At 38.7% G+C, this 19,596-nt stretch overlaps 3 protein-coding genes across 3 annotated transcripts in view; 1 reads left to right on the forward strand and 2 right to left on the reverse strand.

Moving 5' to 3' along the window:
- Positions 1-19,596, reverse strand: part of LOC119254495 (olfactory receptor 4A47) — a 409,525-nt gene that overhangs the window by 50,297 nt on the left and 339,632 nt on the right. The gene's annotated exons all lie outside the window — the stretch shown is intronic.
- LOC119254501 (olfactory receptor 4C46-like) lies at positions 5,526-6,452 on the forward strand. Its single transcript, XM_037521603.1, has one exon. It carries the CDS (start codon positions 5,526-5,528, stop codon positions 6,450-6,452), a length of 927 nt encoding a protein of 308 aa, XP_037377500.1.
- Positions 13,122-14,051, reverse strand: LOC119254502 (olfactory receptor 4C12). Its single transcript, XM_037521604.1, has one exon. The coding sequence runs from the start codon at positions 14,049-14,051 to the stop codon at positions 13,122-13,124; it is 930 nt and encodes a 309-aa protein (XP_037377501.1).

Genomic DNA, 19,596 nt, shown 5'->3' on the forward strand with positions numbered 1-19,596 from the left:
ATCATTGTTTTCCTTTATGACTTCTGTCAGTTTTTTAATCATGGCAATTTTAAATTCTCTTTCTGGAAGGCTCAGAAGTTCTTCCAAGTTACTGCCGTTGCAATCTGGGGGGTGGTTTTCTTTTTGTGGTGTGCTTTTTTCCTGAGGAGTTGCTGGGTTGTGTGTGGTTTTTCTACTCCCTACAGTCTGTTTTCTAATTTGCCGTATGCATTGGGACACTGTGTTGCTGGTACTGGCTGGCATCTTGGGCGAATTTCCCAGCTCACCTCTGGCTCCTCTGGGAGCATTCTGCCAGTTTCAAGCAGTCTTTACTGAAGAAATGTCCCTGTTCTAAAATGTCGATGCAGGACGCACTTTAAGACTTATTTTTTAAGAGGGTATGCTGCGCTTAGAATCCAAACTTTCCATCAAATATGTTAATTATGGCCCTTAGTATCAATATCAAACAAAAATATGACAAATAAGTCACAGGTGGTTCTTACATACAAACTGGTCAGAATAAAAAGTTATTTTCGCCCACCTCAATATTTAGGGTTTTGAGCTATTGACTTGTCATCAATTGGCTCTCTACATACTCAATCCTTAAACTCTCTAGGGATTCAATCCCAAGTACATGCAATAGAGTCATGTTTATCTTAAAATAATGTAAATTTACGGTAAAAAAAAAAATCCAAGAGTTTCTAAAAAAGTAAATCCCAAAGAAAAATCAGCAAAGAAATGTTGTGCTTCTCTTACATACCAATGCTGTGTGCTAGAATTCCTCAGCTTGACCTGACAGCTTTGAATAATAAACTATCCCAGAGACTAGACGTTTTTCCCCCATTCCCCTTAGATATATTGAGCTTGGAGAGCAGATTAAAATTTCAGTAGTCCTAGCATGTTTCTATTTCTATGGGACTCACAGAAGTTCACAGGTTTTTTTAGTTTCTGTATAGAATTTGGTCTGATAGCCATAATATTAGCCCTAAAAACATGGTAGCCATTTTTAAAGCTAGAAAAGCAAATCCAATTACCAAGATACATGCAGATGATGTAAGGTCTCTTGGATGAGGAAATCTGTGGAAACTGAGTCTTCTAAGTTCTTTTTCAGAGCACCTGTGCTCAATGCAAAGCCACATATTTACTCCCTCGTGTGTCTAGGATCCCATGTCTAATCAGAGTGAGAAATCTTCACAGTCCTACCTTTTCAACTCTTTCAGTGCTTGCTATATATAGACATGACTTTAGTCATACAGACAACTCATCTCTGTGCTATTTCCTCAAGGGAAGAATAATTAATGTTAGGAGTCTTTGCCAAAATGGCAACCAACTGCTTTTCCCACTCTCCCACGGTCTTTCTGACCAAACCATGACATTTAACAAAGGTTAGCATTCACTACCAATCTTGGATAATTATCAGGCTTGCAGTCAGAACTTGGATTCTACAGTCTTCTTTTTTTCAATAATAAAAGTTTGTGGAACATCTAAAATGTACCTGGCACTGTGTTAGTCAATAGTAACAATGAAAGTGACAAACTCCTGAGTGCAATGCACTAGGTCCCATGTGAAACACATTACCTGAGGTCCCCTTTGTAATGAGCACTGTTAGTATCCCCATTTACAAAGAGAATGAAAACTGAGGCACTATGAGTTTAGGTAACTGACCCAAAATCAACAGGGAATAGTGACAGAACTGAGGTTATATACAAATCTACCTCCACAGCCCTGAGAGTGTCTTTGGCCTCGTGATGCAAGATCTCAACTATTAAAAAAAAAAAGTAGCAAGCACTATAGAAAATAACACAGCACCATGTATCTGTGCAATGAGGTGATGGGGTTGAAGTGGAAGGTATTCTTAAGGAAGCGATGTTGATGCCAAAAAATAGTAGATGAGTCCTAGATTGGATAAGAAAGTGAGTGCCTGAGAATGTGAAGAATTCAAGATTTGAGCTGAACTATATATCATTTGATGAACAGTGAAAAAGGCACCATGTGAGCCCATCAAGTGTGTTTGTACTTGCATCTTGTTATAAATCCAATTAATTATACTTTTCCATGTCTTTTCAAGTGTACTATACCCTTTCATTTTGAACTAGCTGGAAATTACTCAAGCAGAGTGTTAAACTTCATATGCAATTGAACAAAGAATCTGCTATAATTTATTAACCAAAATCTAAGCAATGACAGCTTCAACTACTAAAATCAGTATCTCAAATAGGTATCTACATTCATGTTTCTTGCAGCATTATTCACACTAATGAAGATATGGAAACAACCTATATGTCCACTGATAAACAAGAAAAGAAAATGTCTCACACACACACACCCCACAAATGAAGGAAACCCATCATTTGTGATGACATGAATGGACTCGGACAAAATTGTGATAAGTGAAATTAAGCCAGACAGAAAGAGCAATAGTGCATGAGCTTATAAAATATACAAGAGTAAGAATCATGGAAGCAGAATAAAAAAGTGGTTGCCAGAGCCTGGAGGAGGAAGAAATAGGAAGATGTTGATCAAGGGGTACTACTTTTCAGTTACACAAGATGAAATTCTGGAAATCTATATAAAAATTTAATTAAAGTTAATATTGTATTGCAGAGTTGAAATTTAGTAAGGGTAGATATACAGTGCTCTCATCACAACAAAAATAAAATATCAACTCTGTGAATCATGGAAAATGTTAAATAGCTTGATTGTGGCAATTATTCCACATACCTAGTTATATCAAAATATTAACATACATACTTTAAATACATGCAATTTTACTTGCTCATTATATTTCAGGAGAAAAAAATAGCTTTTAAAATGAAACATTTTAAATGACTGCCAATTAAATGTCATGCCCTCACTGATCTAGCTCTCAAGATGGCAATACTGCCTTCCCAATAAAGGTTTAACATTGATCAGAAATAGAACTCTATCTGTGATATGAGCCAACAGGGAAGCTATTAATACATCACAGTCCACACTCCACTGGTGCCCCAGAATACATGACATGGACTTTCTTAACAGGGAAATGGGATGTTCATGTGTTTAGGTTCTAAGTGCAGGGAATACAATTCCCTACTCAGAAAAATAATGGGTGTTTCTCAAATCTGTCTCTTCAGACTACCTGCTTCTAAGACAAAACCTTTCCATCAAAGGAGGTAATTAATTAATTCCTAGGGGAGAAAACAGCACTATAAGACAACGTCTCTGAAGCTTTATGGAAACCTTTCTAAATCTATAAAGGCAAGTGAACATTTGTTTGGGTGCTATTCACATCTCCTCCTGGGGAGAGGGGCCATCTGAACATGTCTCCTCCACAGTCTGCCTTTTGCCCTGCAGGACCAGAATTGTGGACAGAGGATGATTCGCCATAGTGTTTCCAGGGAATCCTTTCTAAATCCAAAAACTGAAAGTGAGTTCCAAAAAAAGTTTTGAGGCTTTGGGCTCTATGAAATGGTTTAGACTCACAAGATTTTCTTTTTAAAAAACACGTTTACTAAGGTATCAATGATATACTCCCCCCAAAATTGCACGTGTTCAATGTACACAACTTCTTAACAAATGCAGATTTGACAGCGAATCATCTGAAAAGTTTCTTCCCACGTGTGACATATCTTTTCATAAGAAAAGCTACTTATCACAAGTTTCAAGGAGAGATTATTTCTGAACACCCCCCAACATCTTTGAAATCATCTAAAGCAGCTAAGGTAAGTTTTCAATAGTGCTGATACTTGTTAAAGATTGCGACCTTCTATATGTAATGACTATTTTTAACACTTCTCAGATATATGTAGTTATAGAGCATTTCATTCTCAACACAGTTCTTGAAAAGATAATTCATACATACTACTAACCTAATTTGTGGGTCAAAAATTTTGAGACTCATAGTAATTAAGTAAATTGTAGTCCCCAGCTCTCTGACACCAATTCTCAAGCACCACACTTTTTCTGAGATACCTTCTTTAGTAATTATAAATCATAATAAGGATGAAACAAAATGCAACTATATTTTACATACACAACAGGAAAAAAATGTTTATTACCTGATATAAATAATCAAATGTTTCATCCAGACCCAAACATGGAGAATCCTCCCTGGGATAAACTGCTATGGATATGAGAATTCCTATTGCCTCTTTGAGAGTAAAATTGGTGATGATTCTTTTAGAGCTTATTGTTTGGTTAAATATTTCTCTGTTTTGTTGCTCAGTATTTTTTCTTCCTATAATATTAAGTCTGTACACAGTCATAAAAAAATTAATCTTTTTTATGTATCCACAACATATGGTGATTGTCTGTATACATGTTCCATCAAATTATTCACAAAACAAACCATGAAGTGGTATTATTATGCTACTTTTACTTTTATAGATGAAAATATAAGGCTATAAAATCTCAGATAAAAGAGTTGCAACTGAAAGAACAAGATTCTGATCTGTTCTCAATGACACAGTCTTACTCAGTAATTTGCAGTAGACTCTGGGGACCATGTTTTGGACTGGCATTAGAGAAGGGAGAGTTGGATCTGAGGGAGAGGTCAAAGTAGAAAAACTATTCAGTAAACACAATACCACATATTAATTCCTATTTGGTAGTTCAAAGGTGTCATCGCATGTATCTGTGTGTGTGCACACATATTTCTGTCTGCTGATGAATTGTTTCATAAAAACTTACTTCTGAAATAGTTTAAAATTATAATTATCAGTCACATACTGAGCCTCAGCCCAAGATATATAAAGATTTTAACTAATGTCCAAGATTCCCTTTTCTTCAAATTCTTTTTCATCCTTCCATCCGTATTCTCAGTAATTCCCCAAGGCTCCCAATTTTCTAGTGATTAATGAAAAATTCCATAGCTTTATAAATAACATTGTTGTATCCATCTTCCACCTCTCTTTTCAGACTTAGCTATCACTGTATGCAAGTGACTACTTCAAGTTAGGTTCTAATGAAGTCATCTCCACTGACTGAAGTTCCCTACTTGTGTCTTTACAAAGTTTCCTCATCTATACTCTTAACAGAATTTTCACTTGTAAGGCAATTTGAGTAATATTCCACAACGCATAACCTTTTTGCTTTCTGGAAACAAAAATCTCAAAAGAACTGACCAATGCTGTAAACTAATATTAACTCAATAAAAAAGACTTAAAGAAAAAAAAAGAATTCACAACTCAATAGAATCCAGGGGTTTACTACTTACTAAAACGGAGAAGTTTTTTTTGTTGTTTTTTTTAATAATAAATTTTATTTTTATATTCCCCATACAATTGCAACCCCCTTATTTTGACCCCAATCCCTCCCCTCCTGCCCCCTATCCCCCATAGAGTGTCTCTGGTTCATAGTTGTTTGTTGATTATGATTTTCACTTTCTTATAGTTATTCATTTTCCTGGTCCCTTATTTAAGTTTTCTAGATTCCTGCTATGAGTGAGACGATCCGGTATTTTTCTTTTTCTTTCTGGCATTAAAATGGAGATGTTTAATACTTCCAAGGTTCATTAATTAAAAAACATTGTGTTTTCAGGTCATTGAATTAATCATCACATAAAACGCATGGAGATTAGGAACAACGTGACAGAGTTTGTCCTACTGGGACTCACAGAGAATCCAAAGATGCAGAAGATCGTATTTGTTGTATTTTCTCTCATCTACATCATCACGGTGGTGGGAAATATGCTCATTGTGATCACCATAAATGCTAGCCCATCATTAGGGTCACCAATGTACTATTTCCTGGCCTATCTCTCCTTCATTGATGCCTGCTACTCCTCTGTCAGCACTCCCAAACTGATCATAAATTCACTCTATGAAAGGACCATCTCATTCAATGGATGCATGAGCCAAATATTTTGGGAACATTTCTTTGGAGGCGCTGAGATTATCCTGCTCACGGTGATGGCTTACGACCGCTACGTGGCCATCTGTAAGCCCCTGCACTACATGACCATCATGAGCTGGCGGTTATGTGGCCTGCTAGTGGGAGTGGTGTGGATGGGAGGCTTTCTTCATGCCACCATACAGATCCTCTTCATTTTCCGACTGCCTTTCTGTGGTCCTAATATCATAGATCACTTTATGTGTGACCTCAATCCTTTGCTCAATCTAGCCTGCACTGATACCCACACTCTAGGTCTTGTCGTTGCTGCCAACAGTGGGCTCATTTGTCTGTTAAACTTCCTCCTCCTGATGGTCTCCTATGTGGCCATTCTGTGCTCCCTAAAGCACCACAGCTTGGAGGCAAAGCGCAAAGCGCTCTCCACCTGTGGCTCCCACTTCACAGTGGTTGTCTTGTTCTTTGTGCCCTGCACATTTGTGTACATGAGACCTGCAGCTACTCTGTCCATTGATAAAGGAGTTGCTGTGTTCTACACCATGATAACTCCCATGTTAAATCCCTTAATCTATACCTTGAGAAATGCACAGATAAAAGATGCCATTAGAAAACTGTATAGTAAGAAAGCCACTTCAGGTGACAAGTAAGTGTATTTGGAGCACACAATTGATTCAACTGAAGCAAGATTCAAAATACATGGCGAATGATCTCAGCAAGGAATATCTATGAGATAAAGAAATATCTCAGTGCAATGGAGGGAGGACAAAAAGAGGGTGCGAGAAAGAAAAAAATCATCCAGAGACTGTGCATATTTAGAAAATACTACCACAAATGGAGTTTAGTTTTACTAATATATCCATGCATGTAGATTCACAGGCTTGCTTTCTAATAAAATTAAAAGCAACAGTGAAATATATTGTAACTAGCATAATCTCTGTAACAATCCAAGCAGATAGGCAATGTTCATGCCCCTACTCTTCTGACAGAGAGTAGAATTACCAAAAGCTTGTATATCAAAGAACCAGTAATCAGAATCTGATTTCCCAGACTGTAGTCTCAACAGCTATACACTGTTAGGTAGTGACTATGCGAGTTATAAGGTAATTGTACTAGTTACCTTTTTTTTTTTTGAGCAAGAGACTATGTTAGTTCATTATCTATAACTAAAAGATCAATAATTTGTCATTAATAACTTCATTTTAGATATCATAGTGGTATAATAATATATTACTGGTATCTTTATATCATGTAACTATTTTATAGCTAAAAATAATGGTCCATTGAACCTCTGTAGCAGTTTAATGATTTAATTACACCATTTCTCCAAATTCTTTGTAGGTTTCAGAATGCTTCTGTATTGTTGTGTATCTCAGGCTGCTAACCCATGAGAAAGAGCAATGACTCAAGTAAAAAAAATTCTCCTTGTCAAACAGGAATTTCTTTTAAACATACAGTCATACTCAATAAAAACTTTGCCTACGCTTTAACAATATTTCAACAAGGTATCACAATGTGCATGATAAACATTGAGCTAAAGTATAAAGTAAAATAAAGTATCAATGAAATACAGAGTACAAAGATAATACCGGGATCTAGAGAATTCTTTCATACCTTTACATGAATCAAATTTTAAGAAGCATTCTAGTTTGATGTTTAGGGAAATCACAATTTGTTTTTACTCCTTTTGAAACTGAGGATGAGAGAGAAATAAAAACTGAGACTCTCAGCAAATCATTACATATGCACAATCCTTTACCTTGATACTTTCTCTGCCTTCAGCAAGATTTTATTATCCCATGAATATGAACGGCTTGGTATATTACTCTGTAATTCAGTTTACTTTGGGATAACATTTCATTACTAACAGCTATTTTTAGAAATATGCAGCTCCATCTGCACAGCAAATAATTTAAGGATAAATATAAATGCATCCCTTCTATGCATTAAGCAAAAAATGTTTTGAGCCTTAGGAATATATCAGACTCATTGATAATTGCTGGGACTTGTGTGGGTCCTCCCTTCACAGACTAATGGATCCACTGAGAGAATCCCAGAAAAGAGTAGAAAACGACAACAGTGTTGTAAACAGCAGCACAGTAGAAACACAGGCCGCTATAAAGGCACACTGCAGAGGAACCATGACCCTCAGGTGAGGAGAGACTTCCTAGAAGAAAAGAAATCAAATACAAAACCCAGAAGAAGTCTGTTGGCAAAGCAAATGGCCATGAGATGGAGGGGAGAGTCCTAGGAGAAGGAAGCCATAGTACATGCCAGGTGGTGAAAAAAGAGTATGCAGGACACCTGACCAATTCCACTGGCTTTATTATTGATCTGGTTGGCATTATCAATTCATCTAAGTCACCATCACTTGTTGAACCTCCATGTCATGCTAGGTACCAAGCAGGATACTGAGTTTGCAAAAGGGTAAATAGCAAGAGATGAAATTGGAGCATTCTGAACAGGGAAGATAAAAAAGGGCCTCATAATAGTGTCCAAGCTGAAAGCTAAGTACCGTTCAAAGAGCTGTGTAAGCTTGTGAGTTATGCAGCTTGGCTTGAATGTTAGAGTGAAATATGGGAAACGATGGAATGAGACAAGACTGGTGGCAGAGGAGCAGTTAGGTTACTATAATGATTTGGGTATACAAGGATGGAGGCCTGAACTCTGGGGGTGCCAATGGTGATGCAGTGTGGAGAATACTGCTTAGTCCAGTTCACCTCCTTCTTTGGGCCAGGGCACCCACACACCAGTTGTTACGTGCCTGGAAGGCTAACAGCCCACAGATCCAGTCCTCTCTGGACAAAGGTGCCAGGGATATCAGGGTGCTTGTGTCCACCACTTCAGTGACCACCTGTGATCACTCATTACCTACCACAGGAGTTAAAGAAACAAGGCTGGTCCCCTTTCCCTTGAGGTAAAAGTAATACAAATTGTTCTCCAATGCTCCCCTAAGTCCAGGTGAAGCCATGTCCTTTTTTCTCCCTTATGATAATTGACCTCATTATCACTTATTTTTATACATCGCATTCATAAAAATTAAAATTTAAGAAATTTATATTTAGACATTTTTAAGCACACTCATTAAAAACCCCCATCTCAGAGTCTGCATCCAGGAAACCCAAACATAATAGAATGTTCAAGAAATAAATGTATGCATTATATCCTAAAGAACATGGTATAAGATCACAATTAGAGATAAATAAAAATTATGGATGAAATGCAGGTTTTGACATAAATCACTGGCTGGATTAGGAAACTGAGGAAATGGACCACAGAAATGAGCCAGGGGAAGAGGCAAAGATTCTCTCACCCCACAGCAGCCTCACCCTCAAGGAACAGCCCTGCTCTGCCTGAGCAAACTGGAAGGCTGCTGCCCTGCAGGACATGCTGATGCCCCTTGGGGCCCACCCCACTTCCCTTTTGCTTCTAGACCCATAACTAGACTCAAGTCCCAGCTGATCCCTAAACGTAGGTGCAAAGTACAACCTAGAAGAAGGTGCAATCTCCTCCAAAAGACAACTTGAATTTTCTAATGTGTAGACAGAAACCCAGAGAATCCGTATGCAAATGGATCTTAAGGATGTGGGATAAAAGCAACACACACTTGCACCAGGCTGAATTTATTGAATGGGCCCACTGTGTAGAGATTAGACTTTGTTGCTGCAGCTCAGGGAATAAGAAAGAGCTCTGACAGGTTGTTTAGTTGGCAGACTGACACATAGACCCACAGTAAGTGACTTGAGAGGGCCCAACCTGCCTTGGTTTAATATAGAAGAAGGAATGCCAAGATTTAGGGAGACTGCAACATTGGACTGTATTTGTTATTTCATTTATTCACCCACCATGGGAGGCTCAAGAATCACAAACAATGATGTAAACCAATATGACCTCAACATAAGTAAAACAGTTTATCAATTAATATTTAAAAGGCCTGTGAGAAATCAGTGTGTGACGGAGCCCCAGCATCCTTGAAGAGCTCTGTGATTATTCTTTTCTGAAGGCCAGACTTGACTGAGGAAGCACGCCACCTCGCTGGGAAGCATACATGCCATGGAGAGTTCACAGCTGCACTCAGCTGGCACTTACCACAGGGGCATGTTTATCATGATGGACAGCATAGTCAAAGCAACACTCAGAATTATCTGATGTAAGACCTGTAGTTTTGGCTAACGGATTTTTACTTGATCTTTATAAGTAGAAGAGTTCTAGATGAAGTCAGCAGAATTCAGCTGAATCATAAAAACAGCATCATTGCACCTCAATCAGTTCTCAGACTTGAGCAAATGTACAAACCCAGGTAGTGGAGAATGAAGGGGTACAAGGAGAAGGACCCCTTGAGAAAAAGGAACTGGTATACTATCATAAATTTAGGCTGCTGATCTTCTCTCAGCTCTCCCTAAAGAGACATGTTGCTTCTTACCAGGGTAATTATACATTGGGGAAAACAAGTTATTATACCTATCTAGGACTGCTGGGCACTGACGCCAAACTGACACCAATTCAAGGAAACCAAGTGCCACTGTGACCCCCCCCCCCCAGTTAGAGCAGGGACTATGGATGTCAGGTCATCACTTGAGTTTTAGCTCAGGTACAGCTCATAATGGAGCCACTGGGGCCTGAACACATCCTGTGACTATTTGCCCTGCTGTGTAATTGGCATAAACACATCAGCCACTGGCAGAATCCCAATATTGGTTCCCTGATCTGTAAAGAGGAATATTACAGTAGGGAAAGCCAAATAGAAGCCACTAATACAGGCTCTGACTAGAAAAATTGTAAGCCAAAAGAGATGTTGCACTCCTGGAAGAATTGCAGAGATGAGGGAGTGCCACCATCAAGGACTTGAAATAGGCAGGGTAGTGATTCTTGTCACATCCCCATCCAACCTGCCCACTGGACCTGTGCAGAGACAGATCTTAGAGAATGACAGCAGATGACTGTAAGCTAGGCAGCCTGTTTCTACCCCTTTCATCAGATGTGGTTTCATTGCTTCAGCAAATTATGGTACCTTTGGTGCCTGGTTTCAACTAGTGATCTGGAAATTATTGTTTTCTCTGTATCTGTCAGAGAGGACCACCAGATCCATGTGGAACAGCTGGCAAGGACACCAACAAAATGTCTATGTCCTACATAGGGGTATTTAATTCTCCAATCTTGCGTCACAATTTGGTTTACAGGGATCTTGATCAAGGTCCACAATATTGATGGCTTTGCCTTCTACAAGGTCCACAATATTGATGGCTATAATACTACACTCCTGTTCTGGAACATCCCTGAGGAGCAGTGACAAAAGAAAATTCTCTCAACCCCTAGGACTAGTGGGTAGAAGTTCAAACAGTATGGCAAAAAGTTTTCTTGTGAGGAAAAATGTCCAGACTTGCATTTACATACCAATCTAGTGGTGGCAAATGGTTTGGTTGGTTGGTTGGTTTGTTGGAGATTTTGAAGCAAAACAAGTAATGAGTAAATTTGAGAATAAAGTATATGCATGGCTGAAAACAGAACGCTATCTGTGGCCCATGTGAATGCTCACCAAAGGTTTATATATTAGGACACTACCTCTTATCTAACAAAGGATTAGTAAATATCTTCTCCCAAATTATAGATTGTCTTTTAAAGTTTGATGATGGTTTTTTTGCTGTGCAGAACTTTTTAGTGTGGTGTAGTCCTCTTTATGACAACATCGATTTTCACTCATTTGGGAGTTTTACAAATTTTATATATATATATATATTTATATTCATCCTTATAATATAATATATAAATATATATATATATATATTTCAACTACTGACTACCAACAAAGAACAGAGATTCTGACCTAGAGTTTTATAATAAACAAATTGTATATAGGATAAAGAGTCACATTATAGTGTATGTTTCAGTTCTTCCATGAAATTAAGGCTTTGTCAAAGCATACCATATATCTGAGTCTCAATATGCTATGAACTAGGTTGTAAGAATTAATAGCATTTGTTGTTCCAGTTATCAATGGAGAGCCTCTCCGCTCCAAATACACTCTTCACTGCCTGCTCCGTATTAATGAAAATGGACCCTGTCAGCATTTCTCCCCTGCATTTGACCTGACATGATGTCACAATCTGTCAATAAAGGACACTGAAAGGGGCATCAGATCCTTATGTACACATGCTTCTCTTCCCATCTTGCTCTGATATGTTTCCAGGACTGCAGGTTGGGGGGTATGGGTGAGGGAGACAACCATTGATGCTGATGTTGACACCTCCACGGACAATTTCACCGAAATCTCTGGAGGCAGAATCCAGTCAATCTCCTAAGCACCCCAGAGATGAAATTTCCAGCTTACGTGATCTGTACCATAGTGGGATATCTTCTCCCAGTCTGAGGTCATATTGGATTACAATACTATCAATGTTTTAGGAGTACAGGTACACACCTGTTCACATGTACGTTACTACACCGTGGCCCATCACAAAGTGCCAATACCCCTCCACCACAATCCACTGAATTCCTTCAGACATTTGCTCCTACCTCCCATGCTCTAACGCCTTGATAACTTCAGTTCTACTGTCACAATCCAAGGGTTTGTTACGTTTTTGTCTGTTCATTTAAGCTTTGTCTCTTTATATGCCACATGTAAGGAGATCATCAGGCACTTTTCTTTCTTTTTCTGACTTATTTCACTTAGCATAATCCATTCAAGTTCAATGATCCATATCATCACATGGTAAGATTACATCTTTTTTACAGATGTTCCAGGGCATTCTTTAGAGAACTCGTTGCCATTATAATTAGTACCCCAATATATTTCCTAACAGTATCTAAATTTTCCCTGTATAAATTACCATGTACTCTGCATTCTGATTAGAACCTGGCTGTTGAAATATGTTCATTATTTAACACAAATGCCAGTAAATATTTTTTACTATAAAACCAAGATTTTATGAACAAGAAAATCACAGAAGAATGTATATCAAGCCCAGAGTTTAAAGTAGAGAAATATCATTAAACATGCTATTTTCCATTAGTAGTAACCAAGACATAAAAAGGCTATTTAAATATCAATCCAATCCATACCTCTTGGCTTCTAAAGATGTTTCAGATTTGTAGGTAATCAATAAATATTTAGTAAGTAATAAGCAACAAGTTCTGATGACAAGAACATGGAATGGGAGAAAGTAAGTCTGGATTCCAGTCTGAGCTTTAGCTCTGTGCTCAAAGGACTATCTGAAAGACTATCCAACCCTTTGTAACAGTTGAAGCCTTCATCTATATGTGAAGAGGCTCAGAGGACATTACTATAATTATTCCTATCTCTTCATACTCAATGATTCTGTTTAATCGTTAGCTGAGGTTACTTTTTTCCTCCAGAGCTTCCTCATAGCATTTTTTACATCAGCATTTCTGAGGGTGTAGATTAAAGGATTTAACATAGGAGCCACCATAGTATAAAAGACAGCCACAGCTTTATCAATGGGCAACGTGGTCACTGGGCGCAGGTACACAAATATGCAGGGCACAAAGAATAAGACAACCACTGTAATGTGAGACACACAGGTAGAGAGGGCTTTGCGTCTCCCCTCCAGCGCATGGTTCTTTAGGGAACGCAAGATGACCACATAGGAGACCAACAAGAGCAGGAAATTTAACAGGCAAATGAAACCACTGTTGGCAGCAACAAAGAGACCAAGAGTATGTGTGTCCATGCAGACAAGTTCCAACAAAGGGTACAAGTCACACATAAAGTGATCTATGACATTGGGGCCACAGAAGGGCAGCCAGACCGTAAAGAGGATTTGAATGGTTGCATGGAGAAACCCTCCTGTCCAGGCCACTCCCAGCAGGAGAATGCACAGCTTGTGACTCATGATGGTGGTGTAGTGCAGGGGCTTGCAGATGGCCACGTAGCGGTCATAGGCCATTACTGTCAGCAGGATGATCTCAGTGGCACCAAAAATGTGTTCTGCGTAGACTTGAGCCATACACCCATTAAAGGAGATGATTTTATTCTTGTGAAGAGAGTCCACAATCAGCTTAGGAGCTGAAGAAGAGGAATAAATGGTGTCTATCAAGGAGAGGTGGGTCAGGAAGAAGTACATGGGGGAGTTCAGAGCCGGGCTGGTGGTGATGGTGAGCACAATGAGCAGGTTGCCTGAAAGCGTTACCAAGTACAGAATCAAAAATATCATAAACACTGCTTTCTGCATTTTGGGGTTCTGTGTAAGACCTAGTAAAATGAATTCAGTCACATTCCTTTTATTCTCCATCTATAAGAGTTGTGTGACAAAAATTCCAGGAGAAATGATCTACCTTTAAAAAAAAGAGAGAGAGAAGAAAGGAAAAATGAACCATAAACTTAGGAAAAAGTCCCAAACTCCACCTCACAAATCTAGGAATACATACCTCAAAACTCTTTCAGCGCATACTTTCAGCCTTTATCATCCTTGTCTCAAAAGTATTCTCATAACACATAGATGTACATTACCTTATACCTTTAGTACACATTAAATTATATTTTAAAGAAAGAGAAACTGGTTAGGAGAACCAATGACTTGGACAAAGTCTTAATGATTAAAAAAATAATGAGGATTTATTCAAACCCAGGATGTCTATCTCTAGCTCCTTAGCATTTAGTTCCTTTGCAGTATAGATCCAGCTTACTTAGGGGAATCAGCAATGCCAGAGTTTGGACAAGTGGGCTGGTACCCAAAGCCACCACCTGTGACCCCACGAAATCCACTGTAGTTCTTTTGCTAAGGTATGAAAAGTAGAGTCAGATGTTAATGAGTTTCAGAGTGCATTGGACTCTCCGGTGAACAGGGCTAGGATGGGATGTAGAAAGCCAGTCATATTATAGGAACGCATCCATTGTAGCGGAAAGAAAGTCTTGCCTGGTTAGAACAAGATCTAAGAAAGGTTAAATAGAGTCAGAGTGAAAAGTGTCCCTAAGTCAGCATTTTGACACAGATTCCCAAGCATTACTGAGGGTTCATTCTTTCCTTGAAAATGCCATATTTCAATGAATTTTCCTTTTGGATTCAGTTTTAGAGCTGAGATTTTTATCAACAAAACATTAAAATTACTTTCTCCTCCCTCTCATGCTAACATGTCTTGATACTATAAAGGTTGCACACTCTGCCTCAGTTCCACCTCAAATTTGCCTTCTTTATTCTCAATTGCCTCTCATATATTATCCTATTAGTACAAGGTGGCATTTTTCCCCCTTTTTTCCTGAAAATCATCAAAGTTAGAGCACTGTTTCAAGGAAATAAATGACTACATCAACCAATCTTTATCCAAATCATCACATCTCTTGCCATGCCCCTGGAAGAAATCCTCAGTGACCTACCCAGCTACTATCTGCTACTACATTCACAGTCCAAAGCTTACAAATTGACTCAAAATTCATAAAACAGAAACCTACTCCTAACAAATTATAGATATATTCATGTGGTGAGAATAAATGTGTCTGCAAAACTCTGAAACATCTAAAAGTGATCTCCCATCCAATATTGGAAAGTAGTGTTTCAATAAATTTAGTAATCAATTCTTTCTGAGAAAATGGAAATGTAATAAGTTGGATTAAAACTCAGTGATTCCAGTTAACTTACCTTAGTTGCCTCTGTAGTTAAGGAGAAGATCCAATGTACTCAGGAGTAAGAATAACACCATCTATAGCAGTTCAAACATCATATTATCTCATGTGTATTTCACAAGTCCCCACAGATTGAACAATATTACAGGAAGCAGAAAATATCAAGATGATATAAATTTATTCAAATGGATTCAGCAAGCATTTTCCAAGTCCAATGCCTTGAAAATTCAAATCAAAGGAAAACAAAGTGCTACGATAAATCTGACCCTCAAAGATAGTCTTGTTACCAAGGGAGTCTTCTTGTCTTCAGCATCAAGCTCTAAAGCTACAGAACAAAAGACACAAGTATCTCCACCACTTAATAACCCCTCCTATTTTGCTCTTAAAATTAGAAAGAATTTTCTTGAATCTTAGTGTTCACAGAAGACACTGAGAATGCTAAAGGACCTATCTTTCTACTTAAGGCTCTGCCCTCAGAGGAATTAATTATCTCTGTTTTTTTTTTAAAGATTTTGCCTTAGAAACATAGTTGAGAAAATTCATCTATGAATAACACATCTTTACCTGAGTGGTTCTCTCCCTGAACTTTAAATTTATATATTAATAGTCTACATTCATGATCTAGAAAAGAATATGATAAAGCACTTCTCCCATAAGCTCTCAAGCATCATGAACTGGGGATATGAAGGACTCTAATGCCATGTAAACAACACGGGGTTTCATTCAGGTTGCATATCCCTGAGGAAATATTCCCACTGACTGAGGTCACCAGAGGTTGAGACACTAACTCAATTTCTCAATTGTACTATGAAGACATCAGCCCAGTCCATTCCTGCTCATAGACTGGAAGACTCAACATTGTTAAAATGTCTATTTAACTAAAACTATATATAGATAGATAGATATAGATATAGATACAGATATATAGATATAGATATATCCTATATATCTCCAGTGCAATCCCTTTAAAAATCACAATGATGTTATTCACAGTAATAGAGCAAAAACCACAAGATTGAGAGCTACAAAAAACACCAAATGACAAATCAATACTGAAAAAAGGAATATTGAAATACCAGGCTTCCTAACTTCAAACTACACTACAAAGTATTAGTGATCAAAGCAGCATGGTGTTGGAGTAAAAGCAGAATCAAAGAACAATGGAAAAGAGCTGGAGTTCAAACATCAACCCACATACCAGACAATTAATTTACAAGCTTAATGCTAATCAAGGAGCTAAGATATAAAATGGAATAAGGACAGGGCCTCCCCGGTGGAGCAGTGGTTGAGCACTGGGTTGCGAAGCTGCCCGCAGCCTCTGCAGCGCCGGTTCAATCCCTGGCCACCGGCGAGGGTCCCACATGGTGTGCAGACCTCTCCTGTCACGCCCACTGCTCCCCTCAGCAGTGTATATCATTAGTCTGCCTGTTCTGTTCCCCCGCTCTGGCTCTGGTGAATTCTCTCACCCTCCCGTGCTTCTGACTGTACCCAGTGCTTGTATAAATAAATAAATCTTTAAAAAAAATGAAATAAGGACAGTCTCTTTGATAAATGGTGTTATGAAAACTGGAGAGCCACAAGCAAAAGAAAGAAAACATACAAAATTAACTCAAAATTAATTGAAGATTGAATATAATGCCTGAAACCATAAGATCCAATTCCCCCAAGATCAACCACTAAAATCCTTACAGAATATCTGGCAAGGCGCACAGATGTTCTGTTGCCATTGGACATTGGTAGGTTTGTGCAATTTGGGTAAACAGTTTCACCTCAGAATATTGCATGCCCCTGTGAGATTGTCAAGTGGGTATATTATATCCCGAATACTGCTACATGTGTTGTGTCATAGTGCTTCCCACAAGTATCCTTGTCTGTCTGCTTTCTGACATAACACCCTTTTAAGTAGCCAATAAAGCCAAAAATTATACTTCTCCAGTAAAACTTTCTTCAATATAGGTATTTTCTGCTTGGACTTCTAGATCTGTGTCAACTTTAGGCTCTTTGAGCATATTTAACCAATTTTAGTTTATCCACAAAACATGTTGTTGCCACAGAATACTTATCCACTGAGGAATTTGAGTACACATACTAAACTTTAAAAAAGGCTCCTGAGGATAATGTCAAATGTATATTATCATCCCCAATTATAATTAGTTTGTTTTTTGTTTGTTTGTTTGCTTGTTTGTATGGAAATGTCAAACTTTCTAGAGGGACCTCCAGTAGCCACTAAGGCTAAAAATATGAGTCCACCAAGTTACCTCATACTGACATTGCTTTCTGTTTGCCACAATTCTTTACTTTGACTGTGTCCAGTTTGCAAAGATATAACCCTCAGCATTAGGGAACATAACACTATGACTAGTCAGGGATACACTGTAGATACTTTATGTGCATAATATCTGAACCCACCAGCAATCAATTAGCAGTGACTGTGGCTCAGTTGCTGAACAAAGTCCTTTGTGTGCACACAGAAGACAATGCTTCCCACATGTTTTCTCTCAAAAGGGCTCTTCTGGAATATGAGACCCAAAAGACAAAGTAACTTTGGAAATGCTGCACGTGTTCACCTACAAGATGTTTATAGTGTCACTGAAATGCATCACATAGCTGACTCCAGATAGAACGCTTCTTAACTCCCCAAAAACCCATCCTGTGAGCAGAAAAAAGGAACCTCCACACAGTTAGTAGGAATATGAACTGGTCCAGCCACTGTGGAAAAGGGTATGATGCTTTCAAAATACTCAAAACAGATCTACCCTATGATCCAACAATTCCTACTCCAAGGTATTAAATTTAAAATTTTTATATTTAAAAAATTAAATTAATTTTTATCCAGACACATTGCATAACCTTGGTTTCTTATCCCCTAGTCACCTAGGACCCATTTTGCATATTGTATTGCCATCGACTGGTTACTGTCCCCAAATCAGTAAAATCCACATATCTTTCTCATATCATGAGAATTACTTCTTCATTCTACCAATTGAGTTGGTTTATATTTTCCTCTTCAATTAATTGCTGCTGCTTTGCAGATTGAGAGATGGCTCACCACCAATTCAGCCACCATCTGTCCACCACACTGTGTGTTTGGCTTCCTCCAACAGCTGGTCACAGAGCAAGACTCATCCAGCTACACAGTCAGGTGACTCCTAGGATCTAGAGCTGGGTCAAAGCAAAGCAGCCACTCACTCATGTGGGCAATGATTTTCCCCCTCGCACATGTTCTTGAATTTACATCTCTTTTTTAAAAAGATTTATTTTATTTATTTATACATACAAGAACAGGAACGCAGGCCAGAGGTGCAGGGGATGAGAGGATTCACCAGAGACAGAGTGGGGAGCAGAACAGGGGGATTGACTGAAATACACTGCTCAGGGGAGCAGTGGGTAAGACAGGAGAGGTCTGCTGAGCCATGTGGGTCACCTCCCTGGCCAAGAATTGAACTTGTACTGCAGTGGCTGCAGATAGCTTCATAGTGCTGAGACTTAACCCCTTGTGCCACCAGGGAGGCACCTAATTTACATTTCTAATTGTTAGGAGAACTTTTCATTTCTCTACTTACTAGAATGTATCTAGACTAACCCAGGAAAGGCAAGTATTTCAGATCCCAAAATAAAGTTATGTCCTTCAATAACAAAACCTTTCTGAATAAAACCCAGTGACAACATAGCAATCACCTTGCAATCAGTGGGCATGTTTTAGCTGTTTCAGCTACCTTCCCAGTCCCAATTCCTTGCAGAAGGCATTATTCAGAAAAGCGAAATTGTTCCTCATGACACTCTTAAGAACAGAGAACCATCACCCAGGAAAAAAAGCCCATAGTCTGTCTCTCATCTTGTGGCTAGTATTGCATCTCATACTTATTTTCAAATTAATCACTAGAGAGGAGAAAAGTGTTATCATAACTGCTTTAGACCAATCCAGATTTTCACGTATGGCCTGGGGTTGGAACATACTTTCCCCCACACATATGACCACCTGATACCTGGGGGTGCCGGGGAAGGGTATATTAAAAAAAGAAGGGAGAGCCTCCCTGGTAACCTAGGGGTAAAGTCTCAACCCTCCCATGGCAAGGGCCTGAGTTTGATCTCTGGCCAGGGAGCTAACCCACATTTGACACCGCAGACCTCTCCTGTCTTACCCACTGCTCCCCTTCACAGTATATTTCAATAGATCCACCTGTTCTGCTCCCCACTCTGAACTCCGATGAATCTTC

Source organism: Talpa occidentalis, unplaced genomic scaffold (genome assembly GCF_014898055.3).
Source record: "Talpa occidentalis isolate TD23 unplaced genomic scaffold, MPIMG_talOcc4v2.1 talOcc4.3, whole genome shotgun sequence".
Lineage (NCBI taxonomy): Eukaryota > Metazoa > Chordata > Mammalia > Eulipotyphla > Talpidae > Talpa > Talpa occidentalis.